We start from the raw sequence: 27,664 nt of genomic DNA, 5'->3' as shown, positions 1-27,664 counted from the left end.
CACAGGGGTGTGCTACCACAGACAAATGACTTCATATGATTGGCCCCCTATTGTGTGATAATGAGACATATCCGTAGAGCACAGGGGTGTGCTACCACAGACAAATGACTTCATATGATTGGCCCCCTATTGTGTGATTAGTGAGACATATCCGTAGAGCACAGGGGTGTGCTACCACAGACAAATGACTTCATATGATTGGCCCCCTATTGTGTGATAATGATACATATCCGTAGAGCACAGGGGTGTGCTACCACAGACAAATGACTCCATATGATAGGCCCCCTATTGTGTGATAATGAGACATATCCGTAGAGCACAGGGGTGTGCTACCACAGACAAATGACTTCATATGATTGGCCCCCTATTGTGTGATAGTGAGACATATCCGTAGAGCACAGGGGTGTGCTACCACAGACAAATGACTTCATATGATTGGCCCCCTATTGTGTGATAGTGAGACATATCCGTAGAGCACAGGGGTGTGCTACCACAGACAAATGACTTCATATGATTGGCCCCCTATTGTGTGATAGTGAGACATATCCGTAGAGCACAGGGGTGTGCTACCACAGACAAATGACTTCATATGATTGGCCCCCTATTGTGTTATTAGTGTGTGTGCTACTACAGACAAATGAGTTACCAGTTTATTAATAGAGAGGGGAAAGGTTTGTCTTTAGTGGTGCACAATTAGCAAGAAAGAGATCATGAAATATTCATTTTATTGTTTTCATGTAAAAAAGGACTGCGAAAAATGACAAACAACATAAAACATGAAACAAGTGAATACAAGTGTATTAAAAGATGAACGCGCGGAGTCTTAGATCCACTGTCCCAGTGTTAATATATGCCTGTGGCGATGTGTGGGAGACACTCACAATATTCCTTCATCAATTATATACTTTATCTATATTGAGGAAAAGTGTCACCAACTGGTTACTGCGGTCCGTGTACTGATTTATCTAATTGCTGCTGGGTACCTAGTTATATTATATTGACACTCGTTGTTTGCTGTAGTAGGAGTGTGTCCGTGGCAATGCCAAAACGGTTCACTCAGACAGCATATTACACTAATCCTTATAGAATCCAATAATGGGGGTCATTTACAGTTCCTTACAATGAGTATACTGGTACTAAACCCGCACATGAATTAGGAAGTGTTGCTGTATGCCAACAAGCGTGAGTATTGGTGTACAATTGAAAACAATTCACCCGACAATTACAGGTTGTTAGTAATATAGTCAGTTCTCATAAGCTACAATGGCTTGAGTATAACCCGTTCGTATACAGCTATGATGGTATCCGTATTCCAGCGATCGGAATCACCGCTACTGCTATTAGCTTTAACACGTTGCTGCCGTCAGCAGCGTCTCTCCTGTAGGGAGAGTATCAGGCATGAGGCAGCCTGGCATGTGCTAGTCGGCACGCTAAGTACCGACAGTCAGTCTGGTGGGTATTGAAAGCAGCGTTTAGTAAGCAAGACAATACATTAGAGTCCTAACAAGGACTGATATACACAGGCCACAAACTGCATGGGAGAGTATTACACTGTTACAGCACAGAGTAAAGCCAGTATAAACTTGGTCAATGGGTAACTGCAGGGGATATATATATATATATATATATATATATATATATATATATATACATACATACATACATACATACATACCACATGAAAAGCCTGTGTTTGTCCCTCTGCACCTTACTCTGTAGGAGATCTCACAGTCCCAGTTCTGCCTCTGATTAAAAACCGTCCCATGACTAAGCTGCTGCTGTCCTCCATGGGCCAGTGAAGCATGTAATGAGCTCCACCAATCAGAGCTCAGCACACCTCTCAGCCTCTGCCCTTTTGTGCAAAGTGTCATGGGACTTAGTCAACTCCCAGTAATGCACTGCACACTTGTGCAGTCAGTGTGCCTTGGCTCCCGATGCTCAGCACCATTAATCATTGTCACATTGGCAGATAAGTGAAGCGGCAGCACTACCCCACTCCCATGCACAAAACCTTTAGCATAAAAAAAAAACACAGGGGGGCCCTAGCTAGAGGGGGGCCCAGGGGTACTGACCCCTTTTTCCTCTGTTTTAATCCGGCCCTGCTCACAGTACTGAGGTCATGGTTTGTGTATTCTTCCCGTGCTTGCGTGGGTTTCCGCAGGGGATTCTGGTTTCCTCCCACAATTCAAACATATACTGGTAGGTAATTGGCTCCCAACAAAATTATCCCCAGAATGTCTGTGTGTTTCTGTGGTAGAGAATACAGACTGTAAGCTCCACTGGGGCAGGGACTGATGTGATTGTTCAAATATGCTCTGTACAATATGTGTGCGCTATATAATAACTGGTAATAATAGTCTCTGTACAGCGCTATATAATAACTGGCAATAATATTCTCTGTACAGCGCTGCGGAATATGTGTGCGATATATAATAACTGGTAATATGCTCTGTACAATATGTGTGCGCTATATAATAACTGGTAATAATAGTCTCTGTACAGCGCTATATAATAACTGGCAATAATATTCTCTGTACAGCGCTGCGGAATATGTGTGCGATATATAATAACTGGTAATAATATTCTATGTACAGCGCTGCGGAATATGTCTGCACTATATAACTAACTGGTAATAATATTCTCTGTACATCACTGCGGAATGTGTGCGCTATATAATAACTGGTAATAATAGTCTATGTACAGCGCTGCGGAATATGTGTGCGCTATATAAATAATTGGTAATAATATTCTCTGTACAGCGCTGCGGAATATGTGTGCGCTATATAATAACTGGTAATAATAGTCTCTGTACAGCACTACAGAATATGTGTGCGCTATATAATAACTGGTAATAATATTCCCTGTACAGCGCTGAGGAATATGTGTGCGCTATATAATAACTGGTAATAATATTCTCTGTACAGCGCTGCGGAATATGTGTGTGCTATATAATAACTGGTAATAATAGTCTATGTACAGCGCTGTGGAATATGTGTGCGCTATATAATAACTGGTAATAATATTCTCTGTACAGCGCTGCGGAATATGTGTGCGCTATATAATAACTGGTAATAATAGTCTGTACAGTGCTGCGGAATATGTGTGCGCTATATAATAACTGGTAATAATATTCTCTGTACAGAGCTGCGGAATATGTGTGCGCTATATAATAACTGGTAATAATAGTCTCTGTACAGCACTGCAGAATATGTGTGCGCTATATAATAACTGGTAATAATAGTCTCTGTACAGCGCTGCGGAATATGTGTGCGCTATATAATAACTGGTAATAATAGTCTCTGTACAGCGCTGCGGAATATGTGTGCGCTATATAATAACTGGTAATAATATTCTCTGTACAGCACTGCAGAATATGTGTGCGCTATATAATAACTGGTAATAATATTCTCTGTACAGCGCTGCGGAATATGTGTGCGCTATATAACTAACTGGTAATAATATTCTCTGTACAGCGCTGCGGAATATGTGTGCGCTAGATAATAATTGGTAATAATCATCTCTGTACAGCGCTGCGGAATATGTGTGCGCTAGATAATAATTGGTAATAATCATCTCTGTACAGCACTGCGGAATATGTGTGCGATATATAATAACTGGAAATAATAATCTCTGTACAGCGCTGCGGAATATGTGTGCGCTATATAATGACTGGTAATATTCTCTGTACAGCGCTGCGGAATATGTGTGCGCTATATAATAACTGGTAATAATAGTCTCGGTACAGCGCTGCGGAATATGTGTGCGCTATATAATAACTGGTAATAATATTCTCTGTACAGCGCTGCGGAATATGTGTGCGCTATATAATAACTGGTAATAATATTCTCTGTACAGCGCTGCGGAATATGTGTGCGCTATATAATAACTGGTAATAATATTCTCTGTACAGCGCTGCGGAATATGTGTGAGCTATATAATAACTGGTAATAATAGTCTCTGTACAGCGCTGCGGAATATGTGTGCGCTATATAATAACTGGTAATAATAGTCTCTGTACAGCGCTGCGGAATATGTGTGCGCTATATAATAACTGGTAATAATATTCTCTGTACAGCGCTGCGGAATATGTGTGCGCTATATAATAACTGGTAATAATATTCTCTGTACAGTGCTGCGGAATATGTGTGAGCTATATAATAACTGGTAATAATAGTCTCTGTACATCGCTGCGGAATATGTGTGCGCTATATAATAACTGGTAATAATAGTCTCTGTACAGCGCTGCGGAATATGTGTGCGCTATATAATAACTGGTAATAATATTCTCTGTACAGCGCTGCGGAATATGTGTGCGCTATATAATAACTGGTAATAATATTCTCTGTACTGCGCTGCGGAATATGTGTGAGCTATATAATAACTGGTAATAATATTCTCTGTACAGCACTGCGGAATATGTGTGAGCTATATAATAACTGGTAATTATATTCTCTGTACAATGCTGCGGAATATGTGTGCGCTATATAATAACTGGTAATAATAGTCTCTGTACAGCGCTGTGGAATATGTGTGCGCTATATAATAACTGGTAATAATAGTCTCTGTACAGCGCTGCGGAATATGTGTGTGCTATATAATAACTGGTAATAATAGTCTCTGTACAGCGCTGCGGAATATGTGTGCGCTATATAATAACTGGTAATAATATTCTCTGTACAGCGCTGTGGAATATGTGTGCGCTATATAAATAACTGGTAATAATATTCTCTGTACAGCGCTGCGGAATATGTGTGCGCTATATAATAACTGGTAATAATAGTCTCTGTACAGCGCTGCGGAATATGTGTGCGCTATATAATAACTGTAATAATATTCTCTGTACAGCGCTGTGGAATATGTATGCGCTATATAATAACTGGTAATAATAGTCTCTGTACAGCGCTGCGGAATATGTGTGCGCTATATAATAACTGGTAATAATAGTCTCTGTACAGCGCTGTGAAATATGTGTGCGCTATATAATAACTGGTAATAATATTCTCTGTACAGCGCTGCGGAATATGTGTGTGCTATATAATAACTGGTAATAATAATCTCTGTACAGCGCTGCGGAATATGTGTGTGCTATATAATAACTGGTAATAATATTCTCTGTACAGCGCTGCGGAATATGTGTGCGCTATATAAATAACTGGTAATAATATTCTCTGTACAGCGCTGCGGAATATGTGTGTGCTATATAATAACTGGTAATAATAGTCTCTGTACAGCGCTGTGGAATATGTGTGCGCTATATAATAACTGGTAATAATAGTCTCTGTACAGCGCTGTGGAATATGTGTGCGCTATATAATAACTGGTAATAATAGTCTCTGTACAGCGCTGTGGAATATGTGTGCGCTATATAATAACTGGTAATAATAGTCTCTGTACAGCGCTGCGGAATATGTGTGTGCTATATAATAACTGGTAATAATAGTCTCTGTACAGCTCTGCGGAATATGTGTGCGCTATATAATAACTGGTAATAATATTCTCTGTACAGCACTGTGGAATATGTGTGCGCTATATAATAACTGGTAATAATAGTCTCTGTACAGCGCTGCGGAATATGTGTGTGCTATATAATAACTGGTAATAATAGTCTCTGTACAGCGCTGCGGAATATGTGTGCGCTATATAATAACTGGTAATAATATTCTCTGTACAGCGCTGTGGAATATGTGTGCGCTATATAAATAACTGGTAATAATATTCTCTGTACAGCGCTGCGGAATATGTGTGCGCTATATAATAACTGGTAATAATAGTCTCTGTACGCAGCTGCGGAATATGTGTGCGCTATATAATAACTGGTAATAATAGTCTCTGTACAGCGCTGCGGAATATGTGTGCGCTATATAATAACTGTAATAATATTCTCTGTACAGCGCTGTGGAATATGTATGCGCTATATAATAACTGGTAATAATAGTCTCTGTACAGCGCTGCGGAATATGTGTGCGCTATATAATAACTGGTAATAATAGTCTCTGTACAACGCTGCGGAATATGTGTGCACTATATAAATAACTGGTAATAATAGTCTCTGTACAGCGCTGCAGAATATGTGTGCGCTATATAACTAACTGGTAATAATAGTCTCTGTACAGCGCTGCGGAATATGTGTGCGCTATATAATAACTGGTAATAATAGTCTCTGTACAGCGCTGCGGAATATGTGTGCGCTATATAATAACTGGTAATAATAGTCTCTGTACAGCGCTGTGGAATATGTGTGCGCTATATAATAACTGGTAATAATAGTCTCTGTACAGCGCTGCAGAATATGTGTGCGCTATATAACTAACTGGTAATAATAGTCTCTGTACAGCGCTGCGGAATATGTGTGCGCTATATAATAACTGGTAATAATAGTCTCTGTACAGCGCTGCGGAATATGTGTGCGCTATAGAATAACTGGTAATAATAGTCTCTGTACAGCGCTGTGGAATATGTGTGCGCTATATAATAACTGGTAATAATAGTCTCTGTACAGCGCTGCAGAATATGTGTGCGCTATATAACTAACTGGTAATAATAGTCTCTGTACAGCGCTGCGGAATATGTGTGCGCTATATAATAACTGGTAATAATAGTCTCTGTACAGCGCTGCGGAATATGTGTGCGCTATAGAATACCTGGTAATAATAGTCTCTGTACAGCGCTGTGGAATATGTGTGCGCTATATAATAACTGGTAATAATAGTCTCTGTACAGCGCTGCAGAATATGTGTGCGCTATATAACTAACTGGTAATAATAGTCTCTGTACAGCGCTGCGGAATATGTGTGCGCTATATAATAACTGTAATAATAGTCTCTGTACAGCGCTGCAGAATATGTGTGCGCTATATAACTAACTGGTAATAATAGTCTCTGTACAGCGCTGCAGAATATGTGTGCGCTATATAACTAACTGGTAATAATAGTCTCTGTACAGCGCTGTGGAATATGTGTGCGCTATATAATAACTGGTAATAATATTCTCTGTACAGCGCTGCGGAATATGTGTGGGCTATATAATAACTGGTAATAATAATCTCTGTACAGCGCTGTGGAATATGTGTGCGCTATATAATAACTGGTAATAATAGTCTCTGTACAGCGCTGCGGAATATGTGTGCGCTATATGATAACTGGTAATAATATTCTCTGTACAGCGCTGCGGAATATGTGTGCGCTATATAATAACTGGTAATAATAGTCTCTGTACACCGCTGCGGAATATGTGTGCGCTATATAATAACTGGTAATAATATTCTCTGTACAGCGCTGTGGAATATGTGTGCGCTATATAATAACTGGTAATAATAGTCTCTGTACAGCGCTGCGGAATATGTGTGCGCTATATAATAACTGGTAATAATATTCTCTGTACAGCGCTGCGGAATGTGTGTGCGCTATATAATAACTGGTAATAATATTCTCAGTACAGCGCTGCGGAATATGTGTGCGCTATATAATAACTGGTAATAATATTCTCTGTACAGCGCTGTGGAATATGTGTGCGCTATATAATAACTGGTAATAATAGTCTCTGTACAGCGCTGTGGAATATGTGTGCGCTATATAATAACTGGTAATAATATTCTCTGTACAGCGCTGCGGAATATGTGTGCGCTATATAATAACTGGTAATAATAGTCTCTGTACAGCGCTGCGGAATATGTGTGCGCTATATAATAACTGGTAATAATAGTCTCTGTACAGCGCTGCGGAATATGTGTGCGCTATATAATAACTGGTAATAATAGTCTCTGTACAGCGCTGCGGAATATGTGTGCGCTATATAAATAACAACAGGTAATAAATAAATGTTATAGGCCCCAATGGGTGCCGGACGGCTCCCCGACAGTCGGAATTCCGACTGCTCCCTCGTGGGGGTCCACGACCCCCATAGAGGGAGAATAAAATAGGTGGCGAGCGCAGCGAGCCCGCAAAGAGCTTTATTGCGCTCCCCACGCTGTGCAGTCGGGATTCCGACGTCTGACTAATGACTGTCGGGCTAATATACCACATATCTGTGCCACAACTCCAGTATATTATGTATGTACCATGACTGTAACATGACTTCCGTGTGTGCCGTGACTCTAACTTATGTGTACTTTGGGCCTTATTCTGGTTCACTCTTAGAGGCAAATTCCTTCTCAAATGGACAAAACCATGTGCACTGCAGGTGGGGCAGATGTAACTTGTGCAGAGAGAATTAGATTTGGGTGGGTTTTTTCTTCAAAGTAAGATCTATATTGCAGTGTAAGAATAAAGCAGCCAGTATTTACCCTGCACAGAAACAAAATAACTCATCCAAATCTAACTCTCTCTTCTCATGTAACATCTGCCCCACCCAGGCTTGACAGGAGCCTCCTGAATATCGCGTCCGCCTCCCGGCCCCCCGGGAAGGTGGGCAAGTCTCCCGCTTTCTCTTCATAGCCCCCGCCCCCCCCTGGCTGCTGGTTTAATTACCGCAAATCGCGGGTCTACGGTGAGGGGTCGAGGCTTAAAGGATGCGGCGCTGCATTTCGTGGCATTTAAGCCTCGCCCTCTCTCCGCAGCCCGCGAATCACAGCGTTTTCCGGCATGGGGGCAGGGCCAAGTGATGTCAGCCTTGCCCCCACCCCCCTGATGTATTGCCTCTCCAGGCTTCTCCCGGAGAGTTGAAATTTAAAGTAGGCAAGTATGGCCCACCTGCAGTGCACACGGTTTTGTCCATTTGAGAAGGAATTTGCCTCTAAGAGTGAACCAGAATAAGGCCCTTTGTCTGTACCATGGGCGAGATTTAAGAGAGTGAGATTTTTTTTCTGCAAAAAATGGCAGAATTTGCACGTTTTCTGAAACTCGCACATTTAATAGGATGCGAATTGTGTTACACTTTTTTGCTGTGAAAACAGCACATTTTTAACTGTCGATCTTTTGTCACACTTCAATTCGCATCCAGATGTGTTCCCATTATAATGTATTTTGGAACCAGCACCGGGCTCCAACAGCCACTGTGTCATGTCACAGCCGGGGGACACTTTTTACGCACTGTGGCTGGTCAGCCCTGGACGGGGTACCTGGCGGAGTGGGGACCAATAAAGGGGTCCCCCCCAGGCTTCACCCGTCCAGGACTGAAGCCCAGGTTTGTCCCTGGTGTGTCCTTGTATACAGGGGACGGTGCGTCCTTGTACCCAGGGGACAGTGCGTCCTTGTACACAGGTGACGGTGCGTCCTTGTACACAGGTGACGGTGCGTCCTTGTACACAGGTGACGGTGCGTCCTTGTACACAGGTGACGGTGCGTCCTTGTACACAGGTGACGGTGCGTCCTTGTACACAGGTGACGGTGCGTCCTTGTACCCAGGGGACGGTGCGTCCTTGTACCCAGGGGACGGTGCGTCCTTGTACACAGGTGACGGTGCGTCCTTGTACACAGGGGACGGTGCGTCCTTGTACACAGGGGACGGTGCGTCCTTGTACACAGGTGAAGGTGCGTCCTTGTACCCAGGTGACGGTGCGTCCTTGTACCCAGGTGACGGTGCGTCCTTGTACCCAGGTGACGGTGCGTCTGTGTACACAGGTGACGGCGCGTCCTTGTACACAGGGGACGGCGCGTCCTTGTACCCAGGTGACGGCGCGTCCTTGTACACAGGGGACGGCGCGTCCTTGTACACAGGGGACGGTGCGTCCTTGTACCCAGGTGACGGTGCGTCCTTGTACCCAGGTGACGGTGCGTCCTTGTACCCAGGTGACGGTGCGTCCTTGTACCCAGGTGACGGTGCGTCCTTGTACCCAGGTGACGGTGCGTCCTTGTACCCAGGGGACGGTGCGTCCTTGTACACAGGGGACGGTGCGTCCTTTTACACAGGGGACGGTGCGTCCTTTTACACAGGGGACGGTGCGTCCTTGTACCCAGGGGACGGTGCGTCCTTGTACACAGGGGACGGTGCGTCCTTGTACACAGGGGACGGTGCGTCCTTGTACCCAGGTGACGGTGCGTCCTTGTACACAGGGGACGGTGCGTCCTTGTACACAGGGGACGGTGCGTCCTTGTACACAGGGGACGGTGCGTCCTTGTACACAGGGGACGGTGCGTCCTTGTACCCAGGGGACGGTGCGTCCTTGTACCCAGGGGACGGTGCGTCCTTGTACCCAGGGGACGGTGCGTCCTTGTACCCAGGGGACGGTGCGTCCTTGTACCCAGGTGACGGTGCGTCCTTGTACACAGGTGAAGGTGCGTCCTTGTACCCAGGTGAAGGTGTGTCCTTGTACCCAGGTGACAGTGCGTCCTTGTACCCAGGGGACGGTGCGTCCTTGTACACAGGGGACGGTGCGTCCTTGTACCCAGGTGACGGTGCGTCCTTGTACACAGGTGACGGATGAGAGGCGGGCACTATTATACGGCACTGCGAGGCCCATGTGGGTCACGTGTATGTACGCAGGCAGTAGCGTGGCAGTGAGAGGGTTACATTCCCTGGTATTCCGGACATACTGATAGGAGCCCTTTCTCTGATACAGTGCTGCTTCCAGTAACAGGGGACAGTCACATGGCACGTGCGCAGTTCTGCCGAGAGGGGGGGGGTATTAAATACCCGGGCTTGCTGGAGGGGCCCGGCGGGGGCCCTCCAGCAACCCCCCTCCTTCCCCTTCTGTCCCTCCCGGGCAGCAGCATACACCGACAGCATGTGCTGTGCTGACAGCGTGAGAACCCTGCTGAGCCTACTGTGTGCTACTACTGCTGCTGCTGAGGGAGGCACAATAACACTCCCCCCTCGACTTTAGGGTTTAGTCACCCACCTTAAACCTTTTGGGGGCGTGGCCTAATCGCAGAGGCCCGGCATACCTACTATAACCCGCAGAAATACTAATGGTATTAATCTTCCACAACTTTCCACCTCCCTGCAACAACAGCTCTCACTAATTCCTACATTTACCTCTCCTGACTCTGCTGTTTCCCACCTCTACCTGACACTAGAAACAGCCCTTGATGAAGTGGCTCCAGCTACCCATTCACCCCACGTAGGCTTAGATGCCAACCGTGGCACTCCAGAACAACAAGACAACTACGAAATCAGTCACGTAAAGTAGAACGCCAATGGCGTAAATCTCGTAGTATGACTGATTTCCTCACATATAAGACTAGCTACTACTCCTACTACAATGCTTTCAGTGGCGTAACTATAAATTTTGCTCCCCCCTGCCAAAAAACTTTCAGGCGCCCCCCTCCCCCCCCCCCCCCCCCCCAAAATAGTGCACCTACACTATATGCGACTCACCTTAGGACCCCCTTTCACAATATGACGCAATGTGTAATGACACATCTCACGTATGTATGTATGTGTGTATATATACACACACACACACATGTGTGTGTGTAAATTGTGCTTACCTGCCATAATTCTTGTTTCTGTTTGTCACTTTTAATGGCAGCCACCAGCCATGGATGGAGGAGGCGCAGGCACACATGAGGATGAGGAGGTAGCAGATGTACAGATGAGGAAGGACGAGTGGGGAGAGGGGTGCCTAGAGGGACAAATGTAGATTGTGGCAGAGGTAAAGAAAGGAAAAAGGCATGGATATACAGATGGAGCCCCTGCCATCCTTGGCCGGGGCTCGCCAGACCCTCTCCGCTGGCGAGGGCTGGTGGCAGGGGCTACACTGAACTGGGACGCGCGCACGTCCAAGTCTCTCGGCGGGGACGCTGCATGTCCCTGCCCCTCTCCGCTTCAGGGAGATGGGCAGGGTTAGGGGGACGCTCGGGGGGGGGGGGGGGGGGGGTTTGAGGGCGACGGAGGCGGGGACCGAAGGCAGGCTCCATTGCCCATCTGTAGAAAGTACCAAAGACCTTACAAAATATATTGAAAGTCTTGCATGCTCATCAACTTCTCATCCATGCACACACCCACACACACACACACACACACACACACACACACACACACCCTGCCTATTCAATTTTCCTTCACGGCCCACTACTACATTTTTCATTTAATTTCCCTATTCCCACATTTTTCTTCACATGTCTCCCCTGCCCATCACAATTATCCTCAATTGCCCCCACCCCAATTGCCCCCACCATTCAAATTTTTCTTCACATGCCCCCTTCTCATGACATTTGTGTGACCTGTCCATATTTTTAACATGCCCCCACCTCCCACATTCACATTTTTCATCATAATGTTAGCACATTTCCTCCTTGCCAATCATTTGTCATCAGAATTTTATGACATTCCATTTCCCACCCCTCTTAGCCATAATACCTACAGTATCTTATTCACTCCTTACATGATGCACACAAGTCCCCCCCTTTATTCCCACTACATACCTCTGCCTCTGCTGTGTCTTTACTAACTGTAGCTGCTGTGTAAATATATGTATAATTGCAGCTTCAGCTTCCGTAACTGCTAGTAGTGCAAATGGTCTGAGGGGAGAGCAGGGGCATTCACACACATAGCACACATTCACACACACACATAGCACACATTCACACACACACATAGCACACATTCATACACATTCACACACATAGCATACATTCACACACATAGCACACATTCACACACATTCACACATTCACACACACACACATACACACACATAGCACACATTCACACACATAGCATACATTCACACACATAGCACACATTCACACACACACACACACACATTCACACACATACACACAGCATACATTCACACACACACATTCACACACACATAGCATACATTCACACACATAGCATACATTCACACACATAGCATACATTCACACACATACTGTACACCCACCCACCCCATATTAGACTATGTACACAAAGCACCATATTACATTATACACAGCCCCCCATATATAACACACAGCACCATATTACATTATACACAGCCCACCCATATTACATTATACACAGCCCCCCTATATTACATTATACACAGCCCCCCATATTATATTATACACATCCCCCCATTATTACATTATACACAGCCGCCCCCCATATGGCATTATACACAGCCCCCCCATATGACATTATACACAGCCCCCCATATGACATTATACACAGCCCCCCATATGACATTATACACAGTCCCCCATATGACATTATACACAGCCCCCATATGACATTATACACAGCCCCCCCCCCATATGACATTATACACAGTCCCCCATATGACATTATACACAGTCCCCCTATATGACATTATACACAGCCCCCCATATGACATTATACACAGCCCCGCCCCCCCATATGACATTATACACAGTCCCCCCATATGACATTATACACAGTCCCCCTATATGACATTATACACAGCCCCCCATATGACATTATACACAGCCCCCCCATATGACATTATACACAGTCCCCCCATATGACATTATACACAGTCCCCTTATATGACATTATACACAGCCCCCCCCCCATATGACATTATACACAGTCCCCCTATATGACATTATACACAGCCCCCCCCCCATATGACATTATACACAGTCCCCCTATATGACATTATACACAGCCCCCCCCCATTTGACATTATACACAGTCCCCCCATATGACATTATACACAGCCCCCCCATATGACATTATACACAGTCCCCCATATGACATTATACACAGTCCCCCCATATGACATTATACACAGCCCCCCCATATGACATTATATACAGCCCCCCCATATGACATTATACACAGCCCCCCCCCATATGACATTATACACAGCCCCCCATATGACATTATACACAGCCCCCCATATGACATTATACACAGTCCCCCATATGACATTATACACAGCCCCCATATGACATTATACACAGCCCCCCCCCCATATGACATTATACACAGTCCCCCATATGACATTATACACAGTCCCCCTATATGACATTATACACAGCCCCCCATATGACATTATACACAGCCCCCCCCCCCATATGACATTATACACAGTCCCCCCATATGACATTATACACAGTCCCCCTATATGACATTATACACAGCCCCCCATATGACATTATACACAGCCCCCCCCCATATGACATTATACACAGTCCCCCCATATGACATTATACACAGCCCCCCCATATGACATTATACACAGCCCCCCCCATATGACATTATACACAGTCCCCCTATATGACATTATACACAGCCCCCCCCATATGACATTATACACAGTCCCCCCATATGACATTATACACAGTCCCCCTATATGACATTATACACAGTCCCCCCATATGACATTATACACAGTCCCCCTATATGACATTATACACAGTCCCCCTATATGACATTATACACAGCCCCCCCCCCATATGACATTATACACAGTCCCCCCATATGACATTATACACAGTCCCCCTATATGACATTATACACAGCCCCCCCCATATGACATTATACACAGTCCCCCTATATGACATTATACACAGCCCCCCCCATTTGACATTATACACAGTCCCCCATATGACATTATACACAGTCCCCCCATATGACATTATACACAGCCCCCCCATATGACATTATATACAGCCCCCCCATATGACATTATACACAGCCCCCCCCCCCATATGACATTATACACAGTCCCCCATATGACATTATACACAGCCCCCCCATATGACATTATACACAGTCCCCCATGACATTATACACAGTCCCCCTATATGACATTATACACAGCCCCCCACCCCCATATGACATTATACACAGTCCCCCCATATGACATTATACACAGTCCCCCTATATGACATTATACACAGCCCCCCACCCCCATATGACATTATACACAGTCCCCCCATATGACATTATACACAGTCCCCCCCCATATGACATTATACACAGCCCCCCACACACACATTACACAGAGTACCCACAGTCATATTACAGCCCCCTCTCCCCCACACTAGTACACATAGCCCCACAGTAAATCCTACAAGTGCCAGATTACACACAGCCCCTCACTCCCCCAGTACACAGCACTTGCCTGGCTGTGTTGTCCCTTCCTGGGAGGTGCAGAGAGCTGGCCCTGTGGTAGATGCAGCACATGGCAGCCGGTGACAGGAGCAGGCCAGGAAGAGCTCACTCTGTGTAAGTGGGTGGGCGGAGCCAGCATCTGAAGGAAGCCCTGACTGACGGACTCTCCTGTTCCTTCTGCTGTACGGACTTCGGCCCAATATACACAGCATCGGCTTCCCTCAACCCTGCGGTGCCGGCTGTCATGTACTGGATTGCAGGTCCCTCGGAAGTGGTGCGCGCACATGCGCAGTCCGGAATGTACTGAAGGCCCCGCAAAAACCGGGAGGTGGGGGCAGGTTTGCGGGGCAGCGGGAGGCTCCTGCAAAAACCGGGAGCCTCCCGCTGAATGCGGGAGGGTAGGCAAGTCTGTACTGTAGCATACTCACACCATGTACAGACACCAACATAACATAGATACACACACACACATCACATGCATGCATAAAAGCACACACACAGCATATACACACAAACATACCACCTCCGAGTCCCCCCCCCCTCCCTCAAACTTCAGCAAAGTGTACCACTACCTAGTACTGTACTTACTCAGCTGCTGGACACAAGATTCCAGGGCAGGCCTTCTCTCATACAGGACATGCTGGAGCTTAGAGGATCTGCACACTAGCTCCCTCTATCTGCAGCCAGCGGCAGCCTGTCTCTATGACACTCAGAGTTTAGCTGCCGTCAGAGGGGTCGAAGAGTTCCTGCTGCCGGCGCCGCTGACTGACAGCGCGTCCCGACCCGAGTCCCTGCACCGCACCGTGGGGTATGAGGGTGCAGGCGCCCCCGCTGCCGCCCGCTCCCCCAAGCGGCCGCGGGGGTTGCCTCACGCTAGCTACGCCACTGAATGCTTTGGACACGGCCAAACAAACATACTACCAATCTCTCATCTCTTCTCATGTCACCAACCCTAAGTGACTTTTTTACACCTTTAAGTCTCTTCTGTACCCTCCCCCACCGGCTACCATCAGTGCACAAGAACTTGCCTCCTACTTTAAGGACAAGATTGATAACATCCGAGATGAAATGGTATGCTCCACAATCTCTAACCCTCTTTCTGCCACACCTGAACCCTCTGGCACTTTCTCTTCATTTGAGCCCACAAATGAAAAGGAAGTATCCGCACTCTTCTTATCCTCTTACTCTACTACCTCTCCTCTTGATCCTATACCTGCACAAGTCATTAAAAATCTATCTCCTGTGCTTATTCCAACCTTAACCCTAAATCTGCAATCTCTCTCTTGTTACTGGTACTTTTCCGTCTCTGCTCAAACATGCAGCGATTACTCCCATTCTGAAAAAACACAATTCTGACCCTAACTCTCTCTCTAACTATCGTCCTATCTCTCAGCTCCCATGCCTCTCCAAGCTACTTGAGAGACTTGTCTACTCTCGCATCACAAACTTTCTAAACTCCAACACCCTATTAGACCCGCTTCAGTCAGGCTTTCGCTCTCAACACTCCACTGAGACAGCACTGACTAAAGTGGTGAATGATCTGGTAACAGCTAAGTCTAAAGGCCATTACTCACTGCTTATTCTTCTAGATCTTTCTGCTGCGTTTGACACTGTGGATCACACTCTCCTTTTACAAACACTACACTCCCTAGGTCTTAATGATACTTCCTGGTTCACATCTTACCTATCTGATCGCTCTTTCACTGTTCGCTTCTCTGACTCTACTTCCTCTTCACTACCTCTGTCAGTCGGAGTTCCGCAAGGCTCAGTCTTAGGTCCTCTGCTTTTCTCAATCTATACCTCCTCGCTTGGTAAACTAATCAGCTCTTTCGGATTTTCAGTATCACTTATATGCGGATGATACTCAAATCTATCTATCAACCCCAGAGTTGTCACCAGTGGTTTTGGGCCGAGTCTCTGAATGTCTCTCTGCCATCTCATCTTGGATGTCTTCTCGCCAACTAAAACTCAATATTTCCAAAACAGGATTACTTATATTCTTATATATTGTTGACCTTGCTGCCTGTTGACCTAGTGGTGTCGACCTAGTTGCTATAGATCAAACGATCCGCATCCGTTCCATAGATGGGGCTGCTTCAAGTTGAATTAACCAAGAACCAGAATGGTACCCAGTAGTTACATGACTTCACATTATAAATCATCTGTGACATCACCCAGTAGTTACACAACCTCACATTATAACTCATCTGTGACATCACCCAGTAGTTACATGACCTCGCATTATAACTCATCTGTGACGTCACCCAGTAGTTACACGACCTCGCATTATAAATCATCTGTGATGTCACCCAGTAGTTACACGACCTCGCATTATAACTCATCTGTGACATCACCCAGTAGTTACATGACCTTGCATAATAACTCATCTGTGATGTCACCCAGTAGTTACATGACCTCATAGTATAAATCATCTGTGACGTCACCCAGTAGTTACACGACCTCGCATTATAAATCATCTGTGACGTCAAACAGTAGTTACATGACCTCACAGTATAACTCATCTGTGACATCACCCAGTAGTTACACAACCTCGCATTATAAATCATCTGTGACGTCACCCAGTAGTTACACGACCTCGCATTATAACTCATCTGTGACATCACCCAGTAGTTACATGACCTCACATTATAACTCATCTGTGACATCACCCAGTAGTTACACGACCTCACAGTATAAATCATCTGTGACATCACCCAGTAGTTACACGACCTCGCATTATAACTCATCTGTGACATCACCCAGTAGTTACACGACCTCACAGTATAAATCATCTGTGACATCACCCAGTAGTTACACGACCTCGCATTATAACTCATCTGTGACATCACCCAGTAGTTACACGACCTCGCATTATAACTCATCTGTGACATCACCCAGTAGTTACACGACCTCGCATTATAACTCATCTGTGACGTCACCCAGTAGTTACATGACCTCACATTATAACTCATCTGTGACATCACCCAGTAGTTACATGACCTCGCATTATAACTCATCTGTGACATCACCCAGTAGTTACACGACCTTGCATTATAACTCATCTGTGACATCACCCAGTAGTTACATGACCTCACATTATAACTCATCTGTGACATCACCCAGTAGTTACATGACCTCACATTATAACTCATCTGTGACATCACCCAGTAGTTACATGACCTCACAGTATAAATCATCTGTGACGTCACCCAGTAGTTACATGACCTCGCATTATAACTCATCTGTGACATCACCCAGTAGTTACATGACCTCGCATTATAACTCATCTGTGACATCACCCAGTAGTTACATGACCTCGCATTATAACTCATCTGTGACATCACCCAGTAGTTACATGACCTCGCATTATAACTCATCTGTGACATCACCCAGTAGTTACACGACCTCACAGTATAAATCATCTGTGACATCACCCAGTAGTTACATGACCTCGCATTATAAATCATCTGTGACATCACCCAGTAGTTACACGACCTCGCATTGTAAATCATCTGTGACATTACCCAGTAGTTACATGACCTCGCATTATAAATCATCTGTGACATCACCCAGTAGTTACATGACCTCGCATTATAAATCATCTGTGACGTCACCCAGTAGTTACATGACCTCGCATTATAAATCATCTGTGACGTCACCCAGTAGTTACATGACCTCGCATTATAAATCATCTGTGACATCACCCAGTAGTTACACGACCTCACAGTATAAATCATCTGTGACATCACCCAGTAGTTACATGACCTCGCATTATAAATCATCTGTGACATCACCCAGTAGTTACATGACCTCGCATTATAAATCATCTGTGACATCACCCAGTAGTTACATGACCTCGCATTATAACTCATCTGTGACATCACCCAGTAGTTACATGACCTTGCATTATAACTCATCTGTGACATCACCCAGTAGTTACACGACCTCGCATTGTAAATCATCTGTGACATCACCCAGTAGTTACACGATCTCACAGTATAAATCATCTGTGACATCACCCAGTAGTTACACGACCTCACATTATAAATCATCTGTGACATCACCCAGTAGTTACATGACCTCACATTATAAATCATCTGTGACGTCACCCAGTAATTACACGACCTCGCATTGTAAATCATCTGTGACATCACCCAGTAGTTACATGACCTCGCATTATAACTCATCTGTGACATTACCCAGTAGTTACATGACCTCACATTATAAATCATCTGTGACGTCACCCAGTAGTTACATGACCTCACATTATAAATCATCTGTGACATCACCCAGTAGTTACACGACCTCACATTATAAATCATCTGTGACATCACCCAGTAGTTACATGACCTTGCATTATAAATCATCTGTGACATCACCCAGTAGTTACATGACCTCGCATTATAACTCATCTGTGACATCACCCAGTAGTTACACGACCTCACAGTATAAATCATCTGTGACATCACCCAGTAGTTACACGACCTTGCATTATAACTCATCTGTGACATCACCCAGTAGTTACACGACCTCGCATTATAACTCATCTGTGACATCACCCAGTAGTTACACGACCTCACAGTATAAATCATCTGTGGCGTTACCCAGTAGTTACATGACCTCACATTATAAATCATCTGTGACATCACCCAGTAGTTACACGACCTCACATTATAAATCATCTGTGACATCACCCAGTAGTTACACGACCTCACATTATAAATCATCTGTGACATCACCCAGTAGTTACACGACCTCGCATTATAACTCATCTGTGACATCACCCAGTAGTTACACGACCTCACATTATAAATCATCTGTGACATTACCTAGTAGTTACACAACCTCGCATTATAACTCATCTGTGACATCACCCAGTAGTTACATGACCTTGCATTATAACTCATCTGTGACATCACCCAGTAGTTACATGATCTCGCATTATAAATCATCTGTGATGTCACCCAGTAGTTACACGACCTCGCATTATAAATCATCTGTGACATCACCCAGTAGTTACACAACCTCGTATTATAACTCATCTGTGACATCACCCAGTAGTTACACGACCTTGCATTATAACTAATCTGTGACATCACCCAGTAGTTACATGACCTCGCATTATAACTCATCTGTGATGTCACCCAGTAGTTACATGAACTCACAGTATAAATCATCTGTGACGTCACCCAGTAGTTACATGACCTCGCATTATAACTCATCTGTGACGTCACCCAGTAGTTACATGACCTCACAGTATAAATCATCTGTGACATCACCCAGTAGTTACATGACCTCACAGTATAAATCATCTGTGACATCACCCAGTAGTTACATGACCTCTCATTATAACTCATCTGTGACATCACCCAGTAGTTACATGACCTCACAGTATAACTCATCTGTGACATCACCCAGTAGTTACACGACCTCGCATTATAAATCATCTGTGACATCACCCAGTAGTTACATGACCTCGCATTATAACTCATCTGTGACATCACCTAGTAGTTACATGACCTTGCATTATAACTCATCTGTGACATCACCCAGTAGTTACATGACCTCACAGTATAACTCATCTGTGACATTACCTAGTAGTTACACGACCTCGCATTATAACTCATCTGTGACGTCACCCAGTAGTTACACGACCTCGCATTATAACTCATCTGTGACATCACCCAGTAGTTACACGACCTCGCATTATAAATCATCTGTGACATCACCCAGTAGTTACACAACCTCGCATTATAAATCATCTGTGACATCACCCAGTAGTTACATGACCTCGCATTATAACTCATCTGTGACATCACCCAGTAGTTACAAGACCTCGCATTATAACTCATCTGTGACATCACCCAGTAGTTACACGACCTTGCATTATAACTCATCTGTGACGTCACCCAGTAGTTACACGACCTCGCATTATAACTCATCTGTGACATCACCCAGTAGTTACACGACCTCGCATTATAACTCATCTGTGACATCACCCAGTAGTTACATGACCTCACATTATAAATCATCTGTGACGTCACCCAGTAGTTACACGACCTCGCATTGTAAATCATCTGTGACATCACCCAGTAGTTACACGACCTCGCATTATAAATCATCTGTGACATCACCCAGTAGTTACATGACCTCACAGTATAACTCATCTGTGACATCACCTAGTAGTTACACGACCTCGCATTATAAATCATCTGTGACATCACCTAGTAGTTACATGACCTCGCATTATAAATCATCTGTGACATCACCCAGTAGTTACACGACCTCGCATTATAACTCATCTGTGACGTCACCCAGTAGTTACATGACCTCACATTATAACTCATCTGTGACATCACCCAGTAGTTACATGACCTCACATTATAAATCATCTGTGACATCACCCAGTAGTTACACGACCTCACAGTATAAATCATCTGTGACGTTACCCAGTAGTTACAGGACCTCGCATTATAAATCATCTGTGACATCACCCAGTAGTTACATGACCTCACATTATAAATCATCTGTGACATCACCCAGTACTTACATGACCTCGCATTGTAAATCATCTGTGACATCACCCAGTAGTTACATGACCTCGCATTATAAATCATCTGTGACATCACCCAGTAGTTACATGACCTCACATTATAAATCATCTGTGACATCACCCAGTAGTTACATGACCTCACATTATAAATCATCTGTGACGTCACCCAGTAGTTACACGACCTTGTATTGTAAATCATCTGTGACATCACCCAGTAGTTACATGACCTCACAGTATAAATCATCTGTGACATCACCCAGTAGTTACATGACCTCACATTTTACCCAGATATACAGTGAACCATTTATATTACCCAGGTACCTACATTTCTCTGTTCTTCTATAGGTTGTTGGACATTATGATGGCATAACCAAGCAAATGAACTGGTCAGGAATCCCCATCCTGTGGCTGACGGGTTCTCCCCCCTTAGACAGCCCCCCATGTGTTTTTGATACTGAGGACCCCACTTGTGTGAAGAGTACGTGAGTCATAGAGTCCTCCTTGCTCTCACTCTATTATACAGCCGGCATACATTGCATAATGTCTCTCTTGTCTCCAGCTCCTCTCTCTACCTTTGGGATGGTGGCTCTGGGCGCTGGGATCACCCTCCTTATATTCGGAATGGCGAGCATCCTTATTCTGAGGTGAGTCACCCATTATTTAATCCATGGGAAAGAAGAGGGGGTTTTTATCTGTCCTTCACCAAATGTTCCCAAGAGAAATATCTCATGTACCCACCCAATAAATAGGGAATAGGGAAATGGGTGCTGATTGGGACGGTTGGGGGGCCTGTACTCACTTTGTGCCATGTATACATACCCTTGGGTGCTTAATTCTGTTCTTACCCCCCCATGCTCTTGAGCTTGGACAGAGTTGGGCTACATAAGACGGATTCCCTGACTCCCTGTATGTCACCAGCAGGAAGCTGATGCTGGAGAAGGAACTGGCCAGTATGCTGTGGAGGATCCGATGGGAGGAGCTGCAGTTTGGGAACTCTGAGCGATACCATAAATGTGCCGGGAGCCGTCTCACACTGTCGTTAGTGAGAGAACCTCATAAATTATCATTTATTAACTCACTGAAAATATAGTCCCATAAACTGTACCCTCCATAGCATTCCACCTTTCTATGAACGCCTATAATATCAGTATCTTACTCCCCATTTATCTCTGTCCTAATCATATTATTCCATACATTATAGCTCCTCCCTATAACTTCTCCCATTATTCCATAATTATTCTGTATACCTCCCCTGAAAACAATTATTATTCTATATACCTCCCCTATAACTGCTATTATTCTATATACCTCCTCCCTATAACTCCTCCAATTATTCTATATACCTCCTCCGATTATTTTATATAACTCCCCCCTATAACTCCTCATTGTTCTATTTAACTCCCCCCTATAACTCCTTCCATTGTTCAATATACCTACTCCCTATAACGCCTTCCATTGTTCAATATACCTACTCCCTATAACTCCTCCCATTATTCTATATACCTCTTCCCTTTAACTCCTCACATTATTCTATATACCTCCTCCCTTTAACTCCTCACATTATTCTATATACCTACTCCCATTATTCTAAATACCTCCTCCCCATAACTCTTCCAATTATTCTATATACTGCCCCCTATAACTACTTTTATTCTTTATACCTGCTCCCAATAACTCCTCCCATTATTCTATATACCTCCTCCCTATAATTCCTCCCATTATTTCATATACCTCCTCCCATTATTCTATATACCTTATCCCTATAACTTCTCCTGATTCCATATACCCTTCTACCTATAACTCCTCCCATTATTCTATATACCTTATCCCATTATTCTATATACCTCCACCCTATAACTCCTCCCATTATTCTATATACCTCCCCCTATAACTCCTCCAATTGTTCTATATACCTCCCCCTATAACTCCTGCCATTGTTCTATATACCTCACCCCTATAACTCCTCCCATTATTCTATATACCGTCTACCTATTAGTCCTCCCATTATTCTATATACCGCCTACCTATTAGTTCTCCCATTATTTTATATACCACCTACCTATAAATCCTCTCATAATTCTATATACCTCCACCCTATAACGCCTCCTATTGTATATAGCTCCACCCTTTATTTTCTATACCTCCTTCCATTATTCTATATATATCCTCCCTAGAACACCTCCCTTTTTTCCCTATTCCTTCTCTCTTTATTCCCTATACCTCCTCCCTATAACTTCTCCCTTTATTCCCTATACCTCCTACCTTTATTCTCTATACCTCCTCCTATAACTCCTCCCTTTATTCCCTATACCTCCTACCTTTATTCTATATAACTCCTTCCTTTATTCCCTATAACTCCTCCCATTATTCCATATACTGCCTCCTTATAACTCCTTACTTTATTCCATATACCTCCTCACATTATACTATATACCTCTTCCCTATATCTCCTCCCTTAATTCCCTATATCTCCTCCCTTTATTCCCTATAACTTTTCCCTTTTTTCACTATACCTCATCCCTTTATTCCCTATAACTCCTCTCATTATTCCATATACCTCCTCCCTATAACTCCTTCCTTTATTCCCTATACCTCCTCACATTATACTATATACCTCTTCCCTATAACTCCTCCCTTTATTCCCTATAACTCCTCCCTTTATTCCCTATAACTCCTCACTTTTTTTTATATACCTCCTCACTTTTTTCTATATACCTGCTCCCTATAACTCCTCCCTTCATTCTATATACCTCCTCCCTATAACGCCTCCCTTTATTCTCTATACTTGCTCACATTATTCTATATAACTTCTCCCTATAACTCCTCCTTTTATTCTATATACCTCCTCCCAATAACTCCTCCATTTATTTTCTATATGTCCTCACTGTATTCTTTATACCTCCTCCCTATATTCTCTATACCTCCTCACATTATTCTATATACCTCCCCCTATAACTCCTCCCATTGTTCTATATACCTCCCCCTATAACTCCTCCCATTGTTCTATATACCTCCTCCCATTATACTAAATACCGTCTACCTATAAGTCCTCCCATTTATTATATATACCTCCACCCTATAACGCCTCCTATTGTATATACCTCCTCGCTTTATTCTCTATACCTCCTTCCATTATTCTATATACATTCTACCTAGAGCTCCTCCCTTTATTTACCTATTCCTTCTCTCTTTATTCCCTATACCTCCTCCCTATAACTCCTTCCTTTATTCCCTATACCTCCTCACATTGTACTATATACCTCTTCCCTATAACTCCTTCCTTTATTCACTATAACTCCTCCCTTTATTCCCTATAACTCCTCCCATTATTCCATATACCTCCTCCCTCTTTATCACCCTTGGATTTATCTCTTGTTAAAGCTTTATACATCTGCCCCTTTATTCTGTATACCTCCTCCCATTATTCTATATACCTCTTCACTATAACTCCTCCCTTTATTCCCTATAACTCCTTCCATTATTCCATATACCTCTCCCTATATCTCATCCCTTTATTCTCTATACCTCCTCCCAATAACTCATCCCTTTATTCCCTATACCTCCTCCCTTTATTCTCTATACCTCCTCGCATTATTCTATATACCACCTCCCTATATCTCCTCCCTTTATTCTATATACTTCCTCCCTATAACTCCTTATATAGGTGGTTTATTTTATATACCTTCTCTTTGTACATCCTCCCTTTATTCTATATAACTCCTCCCTATAACTCCTTTTATTATTCTATATACAGCACAGTGTGTGTATTGGGGGATGTAGTGTAGTACGGTGTGTGTATGATTGATTTGCAGTGCAGCACAGTGTGTGTATTGGGGGATGTAGTGTAGTACGGTGTGTGTATGATTGATTTGCAGTGCAGCACAGTGTGTGTATTGGGGGATGTAGTGTAGTACGGTGTGTGCATGATTGATTTGCAGTGCAGCACAGTGTGTGTATTGGGGGATGTAGTGCAGGACGGTGTGTGCATGATTGATTTGCAGTGCAGCACAGTGTGTGTATTGGGGGATGTAGTGTAGTACGGTGTGTGTATGATTGATTTGCAGTGCAGCAGAGTGTGTGTATTGGGGGATGTAGTGCAGGACGGTGTGTGTATGATTGATTTGCAGTGCAGCAGAGTGTGTGTATTGGGGGATGTAGTGCAGGACGGTGTGTGTATGATTGATTTGCAGTGCAGCACATTGTGCGTATTGGGGGATGTAGTGCAGGACGGTGTGTGTATGATTGATTGATTGATTGATTTGCAGTGCAGCACAGTGTGTGTATTGGGGGATGTAGTGCAGGACGGTGTGTGTATGATTGATTTGCAGTGCAGCACATTGTGCGTATTGGGGGATGTAGTGCAGGACGGTGTGTGTATGATTGATTTGCAGTGCAGCACAGTGTGTATTGGGGGATGTAGTGTAGTACGGTGTGTGTATGATTGATTTGCAGTGCAGCACATTGTGCGTATTGGGGGATGTAGTGCAGGACGGTGTGTGTATGATTGATTTGCAGTGCAGCACAGTGTGTATTGGGGGATGTAGTGCAGGACGGTGTGTGTATGATTGATTTGCAGTGCAGCAGAGTGTGTGTATTGGGGGATGTAGTGCAGGATGGTGTGTGTGTGAATGATTTGCAGTGCAGCAGAGTGTGTGTATTGGGGGATGTAGTGCAGGACGGTGTGTGTGTGTGTGAATGATTTGCAGTGCAGCACAGTGTGTATTGGGGGATGTAGTGCAGGACGGTGTGTGTATGATTGATTTGCAGTGCAGCAGAGTGTGTGTATTGGGGGATGTAGTGCAGGACGGTGTGTGTGTGTGAATGATTTGCAGTGCAGCAGAGTGTGTGTATTGGGGGATGTAGTGCAGGACGGTGTGTGTATGATTGATTTGCAGTGCAGCAGAGTGTGTGTATTGGGGGATGTAGTGCAGGACGGTGTGTGTGTGTGAAAGATTTGCAGTGCAGCACAGTGTGTGTATTGGGGGATGTAGTGCAGGACGGTGTGTGTGTGAATGATTTGCAGTGCAGCAGAGTGTGTGTATTGGGGGATGTAGTGCAGGACGGTGTGTGTGAATGATTTGCAGTGCAGCACAGTGTGTATTGGGGGATGTAGTGCAGGACGGTGTGTGTATGATTGATTTGCAGTGCAGCACAGTGTGTGTATTGGGGGATGTAGTGCAGGACGGTGTGTGTATGATTGATTTGCAGTGCAGCAGAGTGTGTGTATTGGGGGATGTAGTGCAGGACGGTGTGTGTGTGTGTGTGTGTGTGTATGTGAATGATTTGCAGTGCAGCACAGTGTGTGTATTGGGGGATGTAGTGCAGTACGGTGTGTGTGTATGATTGATTTGCAGTGCAGCACAGTGTGTGTATTGGGGGATGTAGTGCAGGACGGTGTGTGTATGATTGATTTGCAGTGCAGCACAGTGTGTGTATTGGGGGATGTAGTGCAGGACGGTGTGTGTAGGACGGTGTGTGTATGATTGATTTGCAGTGCAGCACAGTGTGCGTATTGGGGGATGTAGTGCAGGACGGTGTGTGTATGATTGATTTGCAGTGCAGCACAGTGTGTGTATTGGGGGATGTAGTGCAGGACGGTGTGTGTATGATTGATTTGCAGTGCAGCACATTGTGCGTATTGGGGGATGTAGTGCAGGACGGTGTGTGTATGATTGATTTGCAGTGCAGCACAGTGTGTGTATTGGGGGATGTAGTGCAGGACGGTGTGTGTATGATTGATTTGCAGTGCAGCACAGTGTGTGTATTGGGGGATGTAGTGTAGGACGGTGTGTGTATGATTGATTTGCAGTGCAGCACAGTGTGTGTATTGGGGGATGTAGTGCAGGATGGTGTGTGTGTGAATGATTTGCAGTGCAGCAGAGTGTGTGTATTGGGGGATGTAGTGCAGGACGGTGTGTGTATGATTGATTTGCAGTGCAGCAGAGTGTGTGTATTGGGGGATGTAGTGCAGGACGGTGTGTGTATGATTGATTTGCAGTGCAGCACATTGTGTGTATTGGGGGATGTAGTGCAGGACGGTGTGTGTGTGTGTGAATGATTTGCAGTGCAGCACAGTGTGTGCAGGAGCTTAGTGTAGAGGAGCAGATTATGGGGGAAATTTACTAAGCCACAATCATAAAAATCGGTGTATTCGTATATAGACAT

At 44.4% G+C, this 27,664-nt stretch overlaps 1 protein-coding gene across 3 annotated transcripts in view; it reads left to right on the top strand.

Moving 5' to 3' along the window:
- The window catches only part of NPR2 (natriuretic peptide receptor 2), a 176,706-nt gene that overhangs the window by 60,386 nt on the left and 88,656 nt on the right, over window positions 1-27,664 (top strand). For 2 of the 3 annotated variants that reach the window (XM_083155497.1, XM_083155499.1), the window contains 3 exons: window positions 21,845-21,977; window positions 22,059-22,143; window positions 22,418-22,541. In XM_083155497.1, the coding sequence (XP_083011623.1) occupies window positions 21,845-21,977; window positions 22,059-22,143; window positions 22,418-22,541 (342 nt within the window). The remainder of the gene's footprint in view (window positions 1-21,844; window positions 21,978-22,058; window positions 22,144-22,417; window positions 22,542-27,664) is intronic. The other variant, XM_083155498.1, reaches the window with a different exon arrangement.

This window comes from Crinia signifera, chromosome 1 (assembly GCF_055691185.1).
Source record: "Crinia signifera chromosome 1, ASM5569118v1, whole genome shotgun sequence".
NCBI classification, from domain to species: domain Eukaryota; kingdom Metazoa; phylum Chordata; class Amphibia; order Anura; family Myobatrachidae; genus Crinia; species Crinia signifera.
Note: the sequence above shows the minus strand (reverse complement) of the source record. Positions and strands in the feature narration are given on the sequence as shown.